At 38.4% G+C, this 20,519-nt stretch overlaps 1 protein-coding gene across 4 annotated transcripts in view; it reads right to left on the reverse strand.

Moving 5' to 3' along the window:
• si:ch211-198m17.1 (mucin-5AC) overlaps window positions 1-6,377 on the reverse strand; it is a 31,962-nt gene extending 25,585 nt beyond the window's left edge. For all 4 annotated transcript variants that reach the window (XM_026916300.3, XM_034309903.2, XM_026916299.3 and 1 more), the window contains exon 1: window positions 6,146-6,377. In XM_026916300.3, coding sequence (XP_026772101.3) covers window positions 6,146-6,215 — 70 coding nt within the window. In that variant the 5' untranslated portion in view covers window positions 6,216-6,377. The remainder of the gene's footprint in view (window positions 1-6,145) is intronic.
• Between the last annotated feature and the right edge of the window lie 14,142 nt (window positions 6,378-20,519).

Consider the following 20,519-nt stretch of genomic DNA (forward strand, 5'->3'; position numbering starts at 1 on the left):
ATATAGGCATTATAATGAAATGCCGCTTAAAGGACCCCAAGTTGACTCATAGCAGCACCAGTGAACTTTTCTGATCCTTCTAGAAAGTAAAGCCAAGACCTAAAGTAAATCTGTCGAAGATGGCTATTATTGTCAAACAACAGTTCCAAGATCTTGGAAACGCACTGCTGTTTAGAAACATAGTAAGTTTGCTTACTGACTCACATTAGATAGAACGTTTGCGAGAAAGTTCCACAGTGTGTCTGGTTCAGGAGGTGAATAAAGTTATGTTCTGCAAATTGCTGTTTGTTGTTATAATTCGCAAATGAAAATTATTCTTTTTTTTCCAACAGTCTTGTTTTTTTTTCAGTATTTTTCAGTGTCAATTCCAAGACAATCTCCGGTCTAGGCCACGCCCATTACCAGTTGAAACTGAATATGAATACAAATACAAATATTTGGAGTACTAAACAAATACAGATACAATTACAGACTGTGGCAGTGTGTTACACCCTTAATGTAAATATATTCGTCAAGCTTATTTTTTAGTAATTATAGCGAAACGAATAGCAGTAATGAAAATGAGGAATATGGACTCACTGACAGGTCCTGGGAGTTCATACGGGTAGTATCAAAGCCCCAAATTTCTCTTTTTATCCATCTGATATATAGATCATAAGTGTATCAATCATAAGTGAATATCATTCAACAAGGTGCTTTAGACTTACGATTGCCACAATTTCCTACTGTTTATTGAGGTTATAATTGTATTTCCAGATTATATGGTCTATATTATTTTGTCTACATTACTCTGACAAGGATTTTGATATTGTTTCAGAGATGTGTTGAACAGAATATAAGATTTTAATACAACATATGAAAGAAAGCTCTGTTTCCTGTTTTCTAAATGAGCTGAATTATCGTCATGTCTAATAGCTATTTATATCTCCTCCTCCCTCAGTTCATCGTAATATCTCTCCCTACTTCCTTCATATTTCCTCTACCAGATGGCCCCCAGGAAGAGCACTTGTTCAGTGGGACCCGGAAGAAACACACACACACACACACACACACATGCTGTCATATCCTATTAAAGAATGGCTAGCACATGGCTACCAATTAGGGAGGCGGATTTATGGTCAGTAATCCAATAGAACAGAAAAGGGAGCGAGAAAGGGAGTGACTCTAAGAGAATGAGAGAGAGAGAGGGAATTGAGGACAAGAAACAAGTGATGAACAAATACACCGGCAATACGCCTTATTAATAAACACTGAATCACTAAGAGGGAGAAAAGAAACTCAGACTAAACAAACTCAGATTGATTAATTGCCAGTTTCGATTGATATTTATACGTGAGTGAAAGAAAAAGGCAGTGGATGGAAAGAGCTTTACTGAAACAAAGCATTATTAACCTACAGGCACACAGATTAGCGTTAACCCACCATCTTTAGATTACTGTGCACTCCAACACACACACCAACAATCCTCTTAGCGCGCACACACACACACACACACACACACACACACAGTAGCCTCACGCACTCTGGCTCAAGTGTGCACTCCCTCGTCTCCTCTGAGCCTGAGACAGTTTTCATGTTCAGTTTATTTGCTGCACTGGAGTTTGACTTTTATGACGTTGAATCCTTTATTTACATTTGATTTTAATTTGGTTTAATTTGGTCACGTCACTTGGTTTCGAGTACACCAAACTGTTTGTACACTCTGACGTTCCTTGATTGGTCAGGAATTTAGTCGGATGTGATTTGTTGGTTCACAAAAGCTGTTTTAACCTCTACAAGTTATGCATTTTTATTAGAAAAATGATATATTATGATTGTTAGCTACCAGTTAATAATTTGTCAATATTATGCAGATTTTGACCAGTAAACCATTTTCTCTGATAACATTCATTCATTCATCATCATCAAGCGCTTTATCCTGGTCAAGGATTCTTGGGAATACCGGGCATGAGGCGAGAATACACTCTCGATGGGACGCCAGTTCATCAAAGTTCTCCGGCACAAAGGTCTCGTTTCTGTTGTGGATGATAAAACTTTCCATAAAATGTATTTAAGCCACTAAATGGACAATACAAATGCATGTTGTTCATCAGGAACAAGTAATCTTTTTTGTATTAAGACAAACAACATAGCTGTATGTTGCATTTTTTTCTGACCACAAAACAAACTGATCTAAAGAAAAAGCTGAATTGTGGAATTGAGCAAATGAGTGAGTGAGTCCAGTAGTCATGGTGTTAATGCTTCCTTCTATATCACACATCCCCATTCTCCATTATCAGCAAATAAGACACTTTGGCTAACAAAAATGATGTAATATTGTTTCCCATGATCTCTCCAGTTTCCATTTGTTCCCTCACTCCTCCTTCGCATACCTCCTGTCTTGCTCACAATCATATCTCTGTGTCTTCTCTCTCACTCTCAATGTCTCACACTATCTCACACTTACTCCCTTTTAACCCCCCGAGACTCTCCTCTCATCCCTCACTCCTCTGTCTATGGCTCTCCTCCTATCCTCTCCTCTCCAGGAGGTATACGTGGTGCCAGACACAGGCAGATTTCAGCCTCAAGGCTGTTCTTTTATTCTTGCTTTCAAGTTTATGACTGCTTTTCCCTCTTACCCTCATACCCACCCCTTATACACACTTTATTAGAAGCAAAATCACCCCCTGAGGCAGGTAAGACCAACATGTGGCACAGTAACCTGCCCTGACTGGGTCACTGTTCTGTCTGAGAAGTCCTCATTTCCTGGAAGAGGGTGTCTCAATGTCAAAATTGCCTTTGGAACAGTCAACTCAAATGACAGCTGTGTATATATACACAAACACACACCTGAAGATATACGTGTCACGCCTGATAAATAAAGCAGGTCGTATCTATTAAAGGAACAGTTTGACAAAAAAGGGAACTTGACCCACTTTTAGGTAACATGAGTCCTATTCGAATTGGATTAGTTTTAAATAGGGAGGTGAGTAATGTCATGTCTGACATTTTAGTCTTGTCCTAATCTGTTATGTCAGTATTTTTTATAGACTTAGCATGCATGCGTCTGGAAAGATTACAGCATATATTATGTTCAATAAAATAACCTGTAGAAATAACCCCAGGTGATATACTGCATGCTGTCCAAACTGACGTGTCATATAACGTTATATCCGTATGACATTATATTTATATATTTCCTGTTGGAAAAGAGGTTTTGTGCTTTTTCTTCAAACTATATGTTATGGTCATGTATGTAGATTTGTGGTCATTTGGTGTCATGACATTGCATACATCGTGAACACACTCCCATCTGTGATTTATTACTAATTACAAACGTTCAGCGACATTACTTAACAGACATATCCCATCCAAACTACTACAGACGTCCATTATTGTTAGCAATAACAGTGCAAAACGAAACAAGCAAACCCCAGACACCAAACAAGTCTTGCTTAGTCATCTACATTGAGTGGAAAACTGTCTACATGTGTAAATGTCGACATTTTTGGCTCCACTGCTTCACTGAAATCTGCTTAACCAGAACAGATCAAGGACTGATCATCTACTTTAGCTGAAATAACAATAACCAGTTCATTATATCCTGAACAAACAACTAATCTGCTCGTGACACTGCTGTTTTGTCATACAGTTACCCAGATAGACTTTGCCAAGGGCAACACGCAGGTGTAGCAGAGCTGCGACATCAAAGTTTACGCCGGCGAATTTCTGAGAATCCGAAACAAACAGGAGAGTTTCATCAACAGAGCAGTGAGTCACACACCAGCACCTCACTGAGCATCTCAGTGCCTTGAGGGTGACACTGTGACTCAGGCAGGACTAAGCACCAAGCAGGATATTTAGAGATTATGCAGAAGTTCAAGCAAAATCCTAATAACATTTTATAAATACTGCATTCTTCGGTACTACAGTGTAGCATGTCACTCAGTATCCGACAGGAATCTGAATCATGTTCACTAAGAGATGTTTCACTAAACAAACCATTTCGTTTACATCCAAATGTGCTCCAAACCCTTGCAGAACAGTCACATGACAGTCACATAGGAATAATAACATGATTCACATGTGAATTTTACACATACAGTTTCATACATTTTTCACATGTGGTGTACATGTTTTTATTTTATTTTTTTTCATGTGATTTTTAGATTTGTACAATTGATTTACATGGAAATCAACCACATGATTCATTTGTCTTCATTTATGTTCACACGTAAATGAATTACATGATTCATGTTCATTTATGATCGCACGTAAATGAATCACATAATTCATGTTCATTTATGGTCGCGCATAAATGAATCAGATGATTCATTTAAGTTCATGTTCACACTTAAATGAATCACACGATTCATGCTCATTTACGATCACACGTAAATGAATCACGTGATTCATTTATCACATGATTCATTTATGTTCATCTACATTTACATGTGACTTTTTCAAACAAATGGTTTATTTTCAAAAGGTGATTCTTTTTTTCACGTGATTCATTTATTAGTTTACATGTAGGACATGCAGTTTTATTTATCCTATTATTCATACGTCATATGTTTACTTGAGTTGTCACTCAATGTGCAGTTTCAGGCGATAACATTTAGAAATGAACTTCCACAGGTTTTTTCCATATATAGCCCACATAATCACATGAAATGAATGTCATTTTTTCACAGGAGAAGAATGTTAGAGAAATAGAAAATCTGCTTGTAGTACTTGTAAATTTGAAATTTGCAAGAGTTCTGCATTTCATCCCACTGAAATCAGTAACTCCCACATGTCGTGGTGGGTCAATTGCCTACATTTAACTGTTAGTTTCACTGAAGTTACTGAATGATTCAGAGTAGTTACTGAATAATATGCTTTTGTAAGGGAAACTTCCAAACTCCAGCATGTTTGGAATAAACAAAGATGGTTCATGTTTCAGGACGTAAGGTTTATAACATTCATTGTTGACCAATCTGAATTTTTGTTCATTAATCACCATTAATCAGAACCAAAGAAAAACTTCAATCTGCTTTTTTCTTTACATATTTTCCTTTCCTGTCACTTTTATGTTTAAGACTGTTATATAAAGGGTTTTAAAAAGGATTGTAAATGAAGGGTTTCAAGTAGAACCACTTAAGAAAGCTAAGGACTTTGAACTATCCAAAAGACACTTTAAAAAAAAACTCCTTTTCCTAAGTGTGTATCTAGCAACAACAATGTAATAATGACCTTTATTTTAATAATACAGTATCATTAAAAAGGATCATGATTAATTATTGTTATTACCAAACACCACATGGCCACTCTCAGGTCCAAATCCTTATCCTAAACCTGTGTTTCCCAATCCTGCTCCTGTAATTCCCTCTGCACTGAACATTTTCAGCGGGTTCGCCATAACCTCATGATGAATTGGGTCAGATGCATTAGACCAGACAATCAAACAAACAAACAAACAAATCTAAAATAAGCATGTGACACTGTCCTTTGGCCATAGTCCTTAAAATTCATGTCTGAAGAAGTGATAGAAGAATTGATGTATTGTAAGTATGTATTGAGAAAATAACACAAGGACTGGTGTAAAGGGTTGAACAAAGTGTCTTATCAATGCCGTAAGATTGATAGAAGTGTGTGAAAACACACATTTTCAGGTGTGGGGGAAATTATCATAATCACAATTAGCAATTTACTATAATGTATGTCTTGTTTGGTAAATTTACTATTATCAGATCAACTAAAAGAAGGCAAGATTTTGGACTTTTTGGTTAAGAGAATTATTTTCAGCCATTTTTTTCCCCCTTTAAATAAATAAGGTGCTACTGAAATCACAGCAAAGCATGAGATTTATTCAGGACCACAGGAAAGTTCCTTACTACCTGCACACAGTGGAAAATAATGAAATAAATGAACAGAGGGATCAGCTTTGTTACAGCACCACTCAAAAGCAGATGGCATGAAGGAGGACTATCATGAATGAGCTGCTACACACTCAGACACACAACAAAAGTTGAATCTAGGACCTGTAAAGGTTCTTCAGTTTTGCGCACTGTAACTCATCAGGATTGGGACTCTACAAAGACTTATCCTTAAAACCCCATGGCAGCATGTCAAAGGTTTTTTGTCCTCCAGCTTCTCTAGCAGTAAATAAATACAGTTCCGTTACCTGATGTCAAGCACAGCGCCAGGACAAGCTGGTGCAGGAAAGCCGCGGTGCGCCGCTCAACTCGGACCATTGCGCAAACTCGAGTCTCCGCTTCAAAGATGGAGAAAGAAAGAAAAACTTGTAAAGCAATCACAGGTAGACTTCAGGATGAAAGCTGGGTGAGCTTGTGATCCTGGGACGTGGACAGGAAGAACAGTGATGAGCGAGCAGATCCGCTACAGGTGCTTTTTCATGAGTGTCTCACTAAACAGCATGCTGAAATACACCGCCAAACCGCGTCCTAAGTAGCTTCCTATTTAGTGCGCTTTTGTGCGGTTTGGGACGGAGCCACAGATACGCGCGTCATTCTTCCTGTCGGGAATTTGGACTGTTTCGCGCGCAGATAGTTCACAATGATCCCCAAGTGTAATATATATAGATATTTAAAACATTTTTAAATAGACCTCAGAAATCCGAACCTTTAGAAAAGAAACAAGAAAAAAATATATAGCTGCAAGCAGCGATGACGGGCCCAAGCACTGCGGTGCCATCGCCACCCGGTGGGTGCATGAAAACAATGCAAAATAAAGTCCTGTAGAGGAACTTGTTTTACCCTGATCAGTTAGATTAAGCCCAGGTCGAAGGCTTTACAACAGCTTCCATGTCCAAACATCCAAACATACAGCTCATATTTGGTGATATAATGCATGAAGAAGATAAGAGATATATGTTGTTATCCTTATTAGCCATTAATTAATTGTAGTGAAGTAATGTGTAGTGGGCACTTGCGTTTAAGGGCGTGCAGCATAGCCCCCATGACCAAACATACAACACCAGTTTGATCTAAATCAGACGATACACTTAGAAGAGATGAGACTCTTCCCATTTACCTTTTTCGTCATTAATTTAATCCCTCACCATGGCCACACTGCTCAAGATATCAAAAATCCATTCACAATTTTGCATCTTCAGTGTCTTGGCATAATGTTGACCATATTTGGTGAGAATCGCATGAATCCCCTTGAAGGAGTATTTAAAAATTCAGAGCCTGCAATTTTAAAAAAATCCACATTAAATCTAAAATGACCTACTAACCCGACCACCCCCCCCCCCCCCCATCCCATGTGCTACCCTCTGCCTGGGCCTAATGACCAACAACTCTGATGTGTGTGCCAAATTTCATGAGTTTTTGAGTATATTAAGGGCCCCAAAAGCCCCGAAAACCTGGAAAAAAATAAATAAATATAGCGATGACGGGCCCAAGAGCTACAGTGCCATCGCAACCCTGTGGGTGTATGAAAACAATGCATAGTGAAGCGAGCGCTGTAGAGTAACTTGTTTTGTGCTGACGTGTTAGATTAAGCCCAGGTAGAAGGCTTCACAACAGCTTCCATGTCCAAACATACAGCTCATATTTGGTGATATAATGCATGAAGAAGATAAGAGATATTTGTTGTTATCCTTATTAGCCATTAATTAATTGTAGTGAAGTAATGTGCAGTGGGCACGTGCATTTAAGGGACAACAACAAAGCTCTGTTTATGTGCCTTTTTCCTAGTTTGTGATTTGATTTGTTTTGAATTACAGTGTAACAGCTATGCAAAGATTAAGATCCCTTTTTCACCATAAATGTTTTGCCTCACTGTGGCGAAACTGTTCAAGATATCAAAAATCCCTAAAATGGTGGCTTGGTGGTTAGCACATTCACCTTGCACCTCCGGGGTTGGGGGTCTGAATCCTGCCTTTGCACATTCTCCCTGTGCTTCCTCCGGGTACTCCGGTTTCCTCCCCCAGTCCAAAGACATGTGTTATAGGCTGATTGGCATTTCCAAATTGTCTGGAGTGTGTGTGTGTGTGTGTGTGTGTGTGTGTGTGAGATTGTGCTCTGTGATGGGTTGGCACCCTGTCCAGGGTGTCCCCTGCCTTGTGCCCCTAATCTCCTGGGATAGGCTCCAGGCTCCCCCGTGACCCTGTGCAGGATAAACGGTACAGAAAATGGATGGATGAATGATTAAAAATAGGCTTACTGTTAAGTGAATGGAGAATGTGTATTAAGAAAATAACACAAAGATTGAAGAAAGTGTCCTAATTGGAAGTCACTCACTCCTGGTTTATATGCCATAAGAGTGCCATACTTTTTATTCTTTAAAAACATTTTGTTCTGGGAAAATAACCTAAGCTAAATTTATTAAAACCCAACTTTACATATATTCATAATTATCTGCCTCACAGCTTCAGGGTCTCCGGTTCAATCCTGAGCTCAGGTTACTTTGTGTGTGTGTGGTTTCACATGTTGTCCCCGTGTCCTTGAGGGTTTCCTCTCCGGTTACCTCCCACCTCCCAATAAACACACAGTAGGTGGATTGGCTTAAATAAATTGCCCCTAGGTGTGACTCTGTGAATGTGTGCGTCACATCTCAGGATAGGCCCCGGATCCACCCTGACCAGGATAAAGCAGTGAGTGAGTGAGCTTCTTACTATTATGAATACCTTGTCCAGTAAAGTTACTAATAATTATAGAATAAAGAAGTATTGGAAAGTTCATTATTATATGCACCTTTATTACAGTACCACTCCTACACTCACACAGATGTATTACAGTACCACTCCTACACTCTTAACAGATTATATCTAGCAGGGCTTATAATAAGGGTTAATATATTATATAAGGGTTAATCAGGGTTCTTTGTTTCTTCTGACTGGGGGAAACCCTACAACAGTATCAGAGAGAGTTCAAACAGAGCCCCTTTAGAAAACTTAGGAACCTGCCTTATGGGAAAAATCACGTGCATTGGACATGTGATTATGTGAATAACACATGACCAGATCATGTAATGCCCTGATTTTTGTGAACTCAAGTAAATACATGTGCCATCATGTAAACAATATGAAAACAATGCAGTATCACATGTGAAAAAGAACAATTCATGTGAGGAAATCCATCCATTTTCTATACTGCTTATCCTACACAGGGTTGCGGGGGAGCCTGGAGCCTATCCCAGGGGACTCAGGGTATAAGGCAGGGGGCACCCTGGATGGGCTTCCAACCCATCACAGGGCACAGTCACACACACACACACACACACACACACCCATTCACAGACTACAGACAATTTGGAAAGGCCAATCAGCCTACAGGGCATGTCTTTAGACTAGGGGAGGAAACTGGAGTACCTGGAGGAAACCCCATACTCCACACACAGGACAGAGGTGGGATTTGAACCCCCTACCCTGAAGGTACAAGGCAACAGTGCTAACCAGTAAGCCTCCATGCCTCCTCATGTGAGGCAGTCTAGACACTCTGTGAAATATAACATCTCAAAACAAATAGCGTATGTGGATTTACTGATTATTAACATGTAAACTTTCATGTGACTTTTCTGTAACAGCTTATCTATACAAAGAACCCTTCCATAGTATATGGAAATATTCAATAATTTTTCATTCAATATTTTCCCATGTTCGAATGAACTCCATGGCGACCAGTAAACAAAGAGAGACCTATCATAACAACTAAAAGCACCTCGAGTTTGGTGAAAAATCTAATTTACAATTCATAAATGCAACATGTAATCAATTATCTGAGGTATGTTCAGTGTCTGACATTTTGCTTCTTTAGTTTTGCACTGGCGCTACAAGGCTAATGGACAAGGCTAATACATAATGGGGTCAATCTCACATAAAATCTACTTTGCCTAGAGTTGATAATTATTTGTAAAAAATAAAAGATTATTATTTGTATAATAATGAACAAAACTTCATTTAGTTGAACTCTGTAACATGGGGGCGGCCATTTTGATTTTCAGTGCAACAAAGTTCCACTGTTTATTAGCTACATTAACCTTATAGCTCTAAGGAAGGAAATGTGTAACACTAAACAACATTTCATGGACTACATTTCAGGTGATGAGAAAACTGTGTAGGTTTTATTATTATTATTTGTTTTGCTGAATCGTTTAATTGCCCAATTGTTTAATTGCTAATATGGATGCCTGAATTATTTGTGTACAAAAGGAGTTCAGTCAGGTGAAGTGTAGAAACAGCGAGGACTGGACATTCCCAGCTTCGCCTGTGGTGTTTAGTCTTTTGTTTACAGGCCAACATGTAGAAGGCGATGTCTTCATGTTGGGCATGTTCCTAGATAAATTACTTTTTGTTTATCCAGGAACAGACTTCTTTTCAACCAGTCACTGCCATACGATGTCAACACTGTGTGCCTCCGTCTCCACCCTCTCGCTCCTGATTCTCGTGGAAATTCCCTCCAGACACAAGTAAACAACCTGCCATGTAGCTCTGGTTTTCTGTTCCTAAAATGAATTAGCATTGTTGAAAATAATAGATAATTTCTAGCTAGATGATATTTTCCAGCCCTTAAGAAACACCCATCAAAACATAAGGAACCAGGGGCACAAAGTGATTTGCTAATTTCTGCTGTTAGTTAGCGTTCAGTCAAGAATGCCAGTGTTGCTAACAGTAAATAAAAACAAACTGACAATTATGTAAATGACAGCATGCTAGCTGGTAACGGACTGCTGGCACAAATTTAGTTTTAGCCATGTTAGCAGGCGGCATAAACTTAATTGTAACCTGTTGTCAGAGCGTCTCAAATAATCAGATATTCTTTAATCGAATTTATACCAATTAAGTAGATATCAAATTAGTAGATAGCCAGCTACAACATAAATACAGAATTACATACACTATATTGCCAAAAGTTTTGGGACACCCCTCCAAATCATTGAATTCAGGTGTTCCAATCACTTCCATGGCCACAGGTGTATAAAATCAAGCACCTAGGCATGCAGACTGCTTCTACAAACATTTGTGAAAGAATGGGTCGCTCTCAGGAGCTCAGTGAATTCAAGTGTCGTACCGTGATAGGTTGCCACCTGTGCAATAAGTCCATTCGTGAAATTTCCTCACTACCAAATATTCCAGGGTCAACTGTTAGTGGTATTATAACAAAGTGGAAGCAATTGAGAACAACAGCAACTTAGCCATGAAGTGGTAGGCCACGTCAAATTACAGAGCGGGGTCAGCGCATGCTGAGGCACACAGTGTGCAGAAGTCGCCGACTTTCTTCAGAGTCAATAGCTACAGACCTCCAAACTTTGTGTGGCCTTCAGATTTGCTAAAGAACAGTGCGTAGAGAGCTTCATGGAATGGGTTTCTATGGCCGAGCAGCTGCATCCAAGCCTTACATCACCAAGTGCAATGCAAAGTGTCGGATGCAGTGGTGTAAAGCACGCCGCCACTGGACTCTAGAGCAGTGGAGACGCGTTCTCTGGAGTGACGATCACGCTTCTCTGTCTGGCAATCTGATGGACGAGTCTGGGTTTGGAGGTTGCCAGGAGAACGGTACATGCCTGACTCCATTGTGCCAAGTGTAAAGTTTGGTGGAGGGGGGATTATGGTGTGGGGTTGTTTTTCAGGGGTTGGGCTTGGCCCCTTAGTTCCAGTAAAAGGAACTCTTAATGCTTCAGCATACCAAGACATTTTGGACAATTTCATGCTCCCAACTTTGTGGGAACAGTTTGGAGCGGGCCCCTTCCTCTTCCAACATGACTGTGCACCAGTGCACAAAGGAAGGTCCATAAAGACATGGATGAGCGAGTTTGGTGTGGAGGAACTTGACTGGCCTGCACAGAGTCCCGACCTCAACCCGATAGAACACCTTTGGGATGAATTAGAGCGGAGACTGAGAGCCAGGCCTTCTCATCCAACATCAGTGCCTGACCTCACAAATGCGCTTCTAGAAGAATGGTCAAAAATTCTCATAAACACACTCCTAAACCTTGTGGAAAGCCTTCCCAAAAGAGTTGAAGCTGTTATAGCTGCAAAGGGTGGGCCAACTCCATATTAAACCCTACGGATTAAGAATGGGATGTCATTAAAGCTCATGTGCATGTAAAGGCAGACGTCCCAAAACTTTTGGCAATATAGTGTAAGTAGCACAGTTAGCTTCCTAACTTTCTAGTCATTAAACAAAGAAATTTATACCGCAGCACTAAAATCACTTGAATTCTCGATTCTGATTGGTCAGAAGGTGTTGATTAATTTTCTGTCACAGTTCCTATTATCACTTATAGCTGCTATAAACAGTTGTTCACTCACCAGCCTCTCTTGTTTTCTCTCTCTTGAAGTTAATAACACAAAAAATGCAGCCTGTCATGATACATAGAAACCTCAGAGTGCAAAATCCTCTGTCTGGAAGACTTTGACATAAAGGACGTACAGGAACATCTTTATCTCTGACAAAATTGCTAAATAAATGTCTCGTCACAGAAAACCTTCTACAGGCCTTTTTTTATTTATTTATGTGGAGTTTCCCCAATCCAAGTCCTTGTGTAAGTTGTTACTACAGAAAGAATAACATATTAGAATGAGTGAATTAATATAAACCTGGTATTTGTATATAAAGTGGTTTGAATTGCTGCTGGCACTATTCTGTGAGATGCTGTTATTGAACATTAATCAACAATTTCTCACCAATCAGAATCGAGAATTCCACAGTACTATCATATAAATAGTTTTATTACCTTTTTTGTTATTTTTACTCTAAACAGTTTGTTTGCGTTTGGGTTCTCGATCATATTCTGTAATTTTTCTCATCCATTTTTTTACACTTTAGTTGTTTACATGGCTCTTTATGAATTTGATTTCTTATGTAATTTGAAAAAGTCAGTGAAATTCCATTTTAAAGACTTTTGTATTAACTCTATTCACTGAGCCAGCCAGTGTGCAGTCCATTCTCCCACTCGTTTGTGTTGTATCTACCCTTTACAAAGCTTCTGTGTGATGCTCATACTCATGGGAAAGGCTCTGTCGCATGGCTTCCAGTACACTTCTGCTACCATATGCATTATATTTCTGGTCTAAAGTGAAGAGAAAACAACTGATTTAATCATTAAATTACAGACTAATTATAGCCTAACATGTAAAATTAAAGAGGCAGCAGTAAATAGGCTCGAGCTCAGACTCAACAAGTTCCCACCTGCCCAGCTCAGGAATCTGTAAAGCCCATCAGTTTCATAACAATAAACCCGTTAAACAAGTGCTCAAGTTTCAGTCACCTTATAACAGAAGTTTTATAACGGCATGATTAAGTCACACACAGTCTTATCTGAACACTATGCACTTTTTGGAATAGTTATTTTGACATGTTGTGATAAGTTAGTCCTCATAATATTGCGCAAACCATTTTACACCACAGCACTTTTGAACTCTCAAATCTGATCAGTTAGAATCTTCTAGAAAATCAGCTCTGGTCTTCTAATACATAATTGTTTCTATAGTAACAACTTACACAAGGACTTATACTGTGGACGCTCCACATAAATGGATTTTACAAATGTCTAACTGTTGATAAGGTGACATTTTCTATGAGAGATATTTATTTAGCATTATTAGAAGGAGTCTCCAGTGTCAGCACTTTCTAAAAGTCAGTGGTAAAGCTGTAAATTTAAACTGCTGTGGTAGAAGAGGGAAAAGGGCATATTATTGGAAATTAATATACTTTTTAATGAGCCCCAGTGTTTTACTCCTTATACTGTATGTATGTATGTGTATGTATATACACCATTGGGTGTGTGTGTATGTGTGTAAATCCATATATATAGTTATCTTTATATATATATATATATATATATATATATATATATATATATATATATATATATATATATATATATATATATATACACACACACACACATATATATATATCCTGAATATATAAATGCAAATCTGAATATATATTGTATACATCTGAATATAATATATCTTTATGAACAGGCAAAAGTTGCTTCAAGAATAACTATACACTACACACACAATAACCTCTAAAATCACAATGTGTGGCTTTAAAGCTTTAAATCTTACTATAATTAAGATATATGATTTAAATCTTATTGTAGTCAATAAAATCATTGAACAGTGTTCTTATCTGCATGGAGCTATCCTATCCTAAGCAAACATTTTCTAATCTTTTGCAAACACAATCAGTAACGCGATCTGTCCCACATGACATCGCTAACAACGCTAACAACATCGCTAATGATTCCGACAACAGCATCTGGAAATGAAAAGCCTTTCAACACAATAGAGATGCATCTACTTCACTGTATGTTTCCAGTAATGACGGGAGGCGGATTTATGTGGCATTTTGAGAAACCCAGAACAAACTTGCCTCATTTTGATCATGTTACTTTGAGATCATGAGGTCTGTGTATTTAAAATAAAAACTTTCAGCGTAGCGCTGTTGAATTCTCGAATCTGAATCTGGTCTGATCAGAAGGTGTTGATTAATTTTCTATAACAGCAGCTCTGACAGTCACGCAAGGCAAATCACAGGTTTATATTAAATCGCTCACTCTAATACGTTATTGTTTCTATCGTAACTTGCACAAGGACTTGTGTAGCAGACATTCCACATAATCTAAGCTTAATTAATAAATGGATATAAAGAATTTGTTGCTATTTAAGAAAGATGTATCATTGTTAATATGCTGAAGGCCTCTCTAAGGGGACGTTTATTTAAAAATTATGGAAGGAGTCTCCAGAAGTGGTACCAGTAACACTGCTTTGCGTTGTGCCATATCACACCACCCCTTCATGGATTGTTTCACTGCAACAGCATGCCCCTAGGTTTAAAAAAAATAGTAAAGTATATTTATAGTTTTATAATTGTTAAAAAATATATGGCAGCATTAGCCTTTATAGATTTATAATTTGTTTTTATGTTTTGTTGTCAACTGTTAAGCGCCTTGAGATGTCAGGCATCGTAAATTAACATGAATTGAAAACATAAAAACAAGTATCATAATAAAAAAGGGCTTGGCTGTTTTGTTGTAATTGGATCTACATTGCTATAACAAGTACACACATGTGTTAACTGTTGATCCTGAACATCGATGGAATTAGATGATCTCAACGGCCTGGAGGGGCTGCAGGCTTTCGTTCACACACAACTTCAACTGTATAATCAATCAATCAGTTTGTGTCAGTCTTCAAACAACTGATAGAACTAATCAGAGTCAGTTCTTGCCTTGTTGAAACTTGTCTTTGGTGGATAAGGTTGTTTGTCTGGTTAGCAACAGGTGCTAGATGGTACACAGGTGTTCATATTGTCAAGGATCACTTCAGCAGTTCGGAACTCATTTCTGTATGAAATGGTTTGCATTCCAGAAAGTTCCTCATTGTATCAGCCAAATGCTCTCAGTCTCTTTCTCCTTTCATACTGCAAGTGAGAAACTTGTGGATTTCCAAGGACAACTGGGCAAAACAAGCCTCTTGTTTCAACATGACTGATAAGAGGACAGTAAACATGAGTAGATCATGTTCACAGAACTGGACTCATTGCTTAAGAGTTTTGGTGTCTGTGATCCTTCTGGTTACAATTGTGAACTCATGAGTCTCTTATGACTGGAATGCTTTTCTTTGAGCACTCATTTATCAGGAATGGCGAATTCTTCTATTAGATAAATACTAGATAGAAAAGAATTTTACCTTTTTACCTTGTTAGTTCATGTGTCTGGTGTGACTGATCACCTAAAAGACCAAATTTTTGTTTTACTTTCGCCTGATTCTAAATATCGTTTTTGTTTCCATGCATATCTGTCATTTTTCACCTGCCCTCAAATCCACCCATCATCCAGCAGAAATGCTGAGCTCCGGGACATATGGTGGACAATTCCAGAGCCTAGTGATGTGGGTAGTCCTTCTCGACTGACTACAGATTACAGCTTAAAGAGTTCTTTGGTTTGTACTTCTGGCGAAACCCCCTACATCAGAAAATTTCCTTTTCAAAGAGGGTTGGATGATCAATACTTTTAGGAAAGAACCCTTGGGGAACCTCTTTTAAGATTGTAGCACCAGATCTGAAGTTTGTTTTGTAGTATTGATCTGATTCCATGTTTATTTTGTAGCAATGAATCTGATTGTGTGTTTGTTTTGTGGCACCAGATCTGGTTCCATGTTTGTTTGGTAAAGCCAGATCTGCATCATGCATTTGATACTACGCTCTTGTTTCAGGTCACATCTGATAAAGCTAAGCCTTTTCACGCTGCATTCGCATACTAGCATACGTTCCATAAGCAGTCTGATGTTGGATAAGCAGTACAAACTGGCATTCAGACTGGCACTGTCCTGCGGCTACAGCCACGTTAGCTGAGCCGTGACATGCAATTAGCGGCTCTCTAGATGAAGATAGTAGTGGGTTGTGTAACAACGAGTTACTCCATATCTGCAAAAGTATGTAAAGCAGCTCCGCCTTACACACTCTGCTCAGGGACTGACACGGCAGCGAGGTTATGGCCAAATTCAAGTTGACGCTGGAGTTCAGCCATTCAGTGCCCTTTTGCAATGACTCGAGACCTGCTTTTTTGTATAATGTATATATTTTTTTTTAATTGGACAACTACATTCTATTGAGTAATGGTAATAACATTATCACAAATTCCAAAAAGTACATTACTTTATGAAAAAGCTTGGCCAGACCTGGAGATTTCATTATCTTTGGGTTCATCTGCAAGATAAAGGGTCAGGTACATTGCCAGTCTGGTGGCAGGCATGTGATGGACAATCTTAGACAGAGTAGAACTTTGGAATGGAATATACTTAGTAACTAATCTGTAGTTTTGGGGTTTAAGAAAGTGCTACATCAGGTAACCTCACCGGGCAGTGGTAGCTCATTGATTAATTTTTAGCATTTGTGACAGTAAAGTGGTGAGGTCAAATCTCATTTGTACCAGAAAGTCACTGTTAAGCCCTTGAGCAAAGCACAAAGCACAGGAAGTTAATAAAATGTCAATAAATTAACACATTATGTAAATCATTTACAGTTACACACCACTGGGTTCATAATGAATTCATTCTCCACTTGGAATGGATTTTGCTCTTTTTGTTACTTTGGATAGAAGAAGTAGGTTTTCATTTGCATAATTGTGCTTTACTGATATTATAAGAATATTACACATCTGTGCTCTGACATTTGGCTCAGATTCAAGCAAACTTTGAAAAAACTTTGTCGTCTTTCAGCAATTATCCAAAGGAGGCTTCAGTAAATGATGAGCTGTGTGGTGATTTGAGCATTGTAGGTCAGACTGACTGAGGGAAAGTTGTTGAAAACTGAGTTGGATCTGAATAGCACTCATTAGTACATTTTTGGTCTGAATGCACACAGAGCATATACAGGTAGAACTCAGCAAACAATATGAAAAGGTAGTGGACACCTGACCATCACACACACATGTAGTTCTTCCTCAAACTGTTGCCACAAAGTCTGAAGCAAACAATTGTACATGATGTCTTTGTATGCTGCAGCTTTACAATTTCCCTTTACTGGAACCAAGAGGCCCAAACCTGTTCCAGCATGACAGTGCCTTTGTACACAAAGCGAGCTCCATGAAGACATGGCTCACCAAAGTTGGAGTGGAAGAACATAAGTGTCCTACACAGAGCCCTGACCTCAACCCAAGTGAATACCTTTGGGATGCAACACAGCCCCAGGCCTCCTCATCTGACCTCACTAAGGCTCTTGTGACTGAATGAGCAAATCCCACTGCCATGCTCCAAAATCTAGTGGAAAGCCTTCCCAGAAGGGTGGAGGTTATTATAAATTCAAAAGGGGGACTAAATCTGAATGGGATGCTCAAAAAGCACATATGGGTGTGATGGTCAGGTGTCCACAAACCTTTTGCCATATCATATGTTAATGTTAGGCCATTTGGCTACTGTTGTTATTGTGTGACCTACTTTAACCCGCTTCACAGTTGTGCTACAAGCAATTCTCTGATGTTTCAGGCTATATTTGTTACAGGATCATATCGAATTTGTTCTTTTTTTCTTTGTTATTCTATCCATTATTTGGTGCTGGTATCACTCTGATAACAATCCTGGTTATTGGATCTGTGCCATCTCTAATGAAAAGCTGGTGAACAAAAAAGAAAACCAAGTATCTCATTTACAAACTTTTCTGACCTTCTACCCTTCTTTCTGAACATTCATTTCTCAGTGACTGTCACCTTCAAGGCCAAAACTGGGGTGCATTCCAATGCTCAGATACATTAACCATACAGTAACTGTTCCACAAAAATAGCTGAAAATCAACTGATATCTAATCTACATGTAAGAATTTCCCTAGTACTTCCTTGACTGTAATTGTTTTAACATTTACGAAATTTGTTAAAATAGTTAAGCCTTAAGGGGCACGGTCAAGTGGGAGTTAAAATTGTGCTTTTATTATAGAACTTAATCTCTATTTACCTCATCTCTAGAGTATCTGACACATTTGAGTGTCCTGAGAAAAGAACAGTAACCTTATTTACTTGAAACTTACACTTTTTTTTATTTACACTTATAATGGGAGTCTAAATGCAGTTATCAGGGTATTCAGTAATTAAACATTTTTCTTGAACATTTTCTTGAAATTTTTAGTCAATGGTATTTGTAAATTAAGATGTAAATCTATGATCTACATCATCATTACACCCCCTTCAAATACACCTACGCTAAAGACTGAATTTCAGTCTCAATTTTTTTCCACAACTTTTTTTCCCCCAAAATATTAGCAAAGAGACAGATTATATGAGCTTTTATTTACTATATCAGATTTTCAGTGTGTCAAAAGTTTACAGACACTTTGTTAATATTTGGTGGCAATGGCTTGTAATGGCTTAACTTGAATCAAATGTTTGGGGTAGTGTTCCACAAGCTTCTCACAATACTCTGCTGCAATTTTTGCTCATTCCTCCTGACAGAAGTGGTGTAACTCAGTCAGGTTTGTGGGCCTCCTTGCTCAGACATGCTTTTTTCAGTTCAGCCCACAAATGTTCTGTAGGATTCATGTTGTGATGGTTACTCCGATACTTTCATTTTGTTGTCTTTAAGCCATTTTGTTACGGCTTTGGAGGTATGCTTAGGTTCATTGTCCTGCTGGAAGTCCCAGTTGAAGTCCCAGTTGAAAGTTTTAACTTTCTGGCTGGTGTATTCAGGTGTTGCTTGAGTATTTCTAGATAATCCTTCTTCCTCATAGCACATTTTCTGAAGTGCACCAGTCTCTTTTTCTAGCAAAACATCCCTACAAAATGATGCTGCCACTCCCGTGCTTCACAGTTGGGATGGTGTTCTTCAGATTAACAGCCTCCTCCTTTTTTCTCCATATGGAGCACTGATCATTATGGCCAAACAGTTCCATTTTTGTTTCATGTAACCAGAGAACACTACTTAAAAAGGCTGGTGATCACCTGAACACTTCAGTCTGGCTTTTTTATGCCAGTCTTGGAGTAGGACTGCTTCCTTGCATGACAGTCTTTCAGGCCATGGCAATGTGCCAACAACATGAATCCATGGCCCAAACTCTCTTAATGGTCTATGTACATACTTTATTACCTGATGCCTCCAACTCCTTCACTAATTCCTTTGTCGTTGTCTTAGGGGTCAGTTGAACCTTTCGGACCGATGTTCTTTCAGGCCTGGCAGTTCTTTCTGTGTGGTCCCAAGATTTATGTATCTGCATACAAATACAAAAATACAAATTGCTGATAAGGAGAAACTGGACCTGTGGAGGTCCACATTTTTTTCAGAGGTCTTGGCTAAGTTGATTTTTGACCCACTGGAATTCTGATACAGGGAATTAAAGCTAAAATAAATCTGTCTCTGATCAATTGTTTTGAAATTTATATAGTCAATTTATTCATTATAAATATGATGTAAAATGTGTTCAAGCGGTTTTGGTCAGAAACAAAATCTACGCCCACAGAAAGAACATTTATTTTACATTACTGCAACAAAAAGAACAACAGAAATTTTAGCCTGCAAGCGTTCATCTGTCACTGCTGAGAAATAAAAATATAACTGGCTTACAATACAGTTTATACATTCCTATCGGTAACCGCAATGGTCTTTTTTTATTGACAAGTTCCAGTGTGCAAGTCAGGGCTCTTTTATATAAAAAAAATAATAAAATTTTTCCATTCCCTGCTTTTGTAATTACTACATTGACATTGTGGTCCCATTCATATGTGTCTTTATTTACGATATTTCTGACAGGATTTCAAGGCACCATGTTTAGGTAGCTTACACAGGATTGCTGAGGCACCTAGAAATATACTACATTGTAAATGAGATGTGCAGGAATGTTCAGCAGTGACGGTATAATGGGCCATAAACTGCCTTCATGCAAAACATCATGTGCACTATTCAAAGAGCAATCAAATGTGATACCAAGTTGTGTGTTAATTAATAACAGACTATGAAGTAAGAACTATTCTTGGAAGTACTGATTCAGTTTTCATTGTGTTTTCTTTAGGTGTGTTAGATGACATTTTTATTTCATCATTGTATTCTTAGTTTCTGTTGCATTCTTAGGACATTTCCCAGCACTGTAAGTCAGTAT

Source organism: Pangasianodon hypophthalmus, chromosome 13 (genome assembly GCF_027358585.1).
Source record: "Pangasianodon hypophthalmus isolate fPanHyp1 chromosome 13, fPanHyp1.pri, whole genome shotgun sequence".
Taxonomy (NCBI): domain Eukaryota; kingdom Metazoa; phylum Chordata; class Actinopteri; order Siluriformes; family Pangasiidae; genus Pangasianodon; species Pangasianodon hypophthalmus.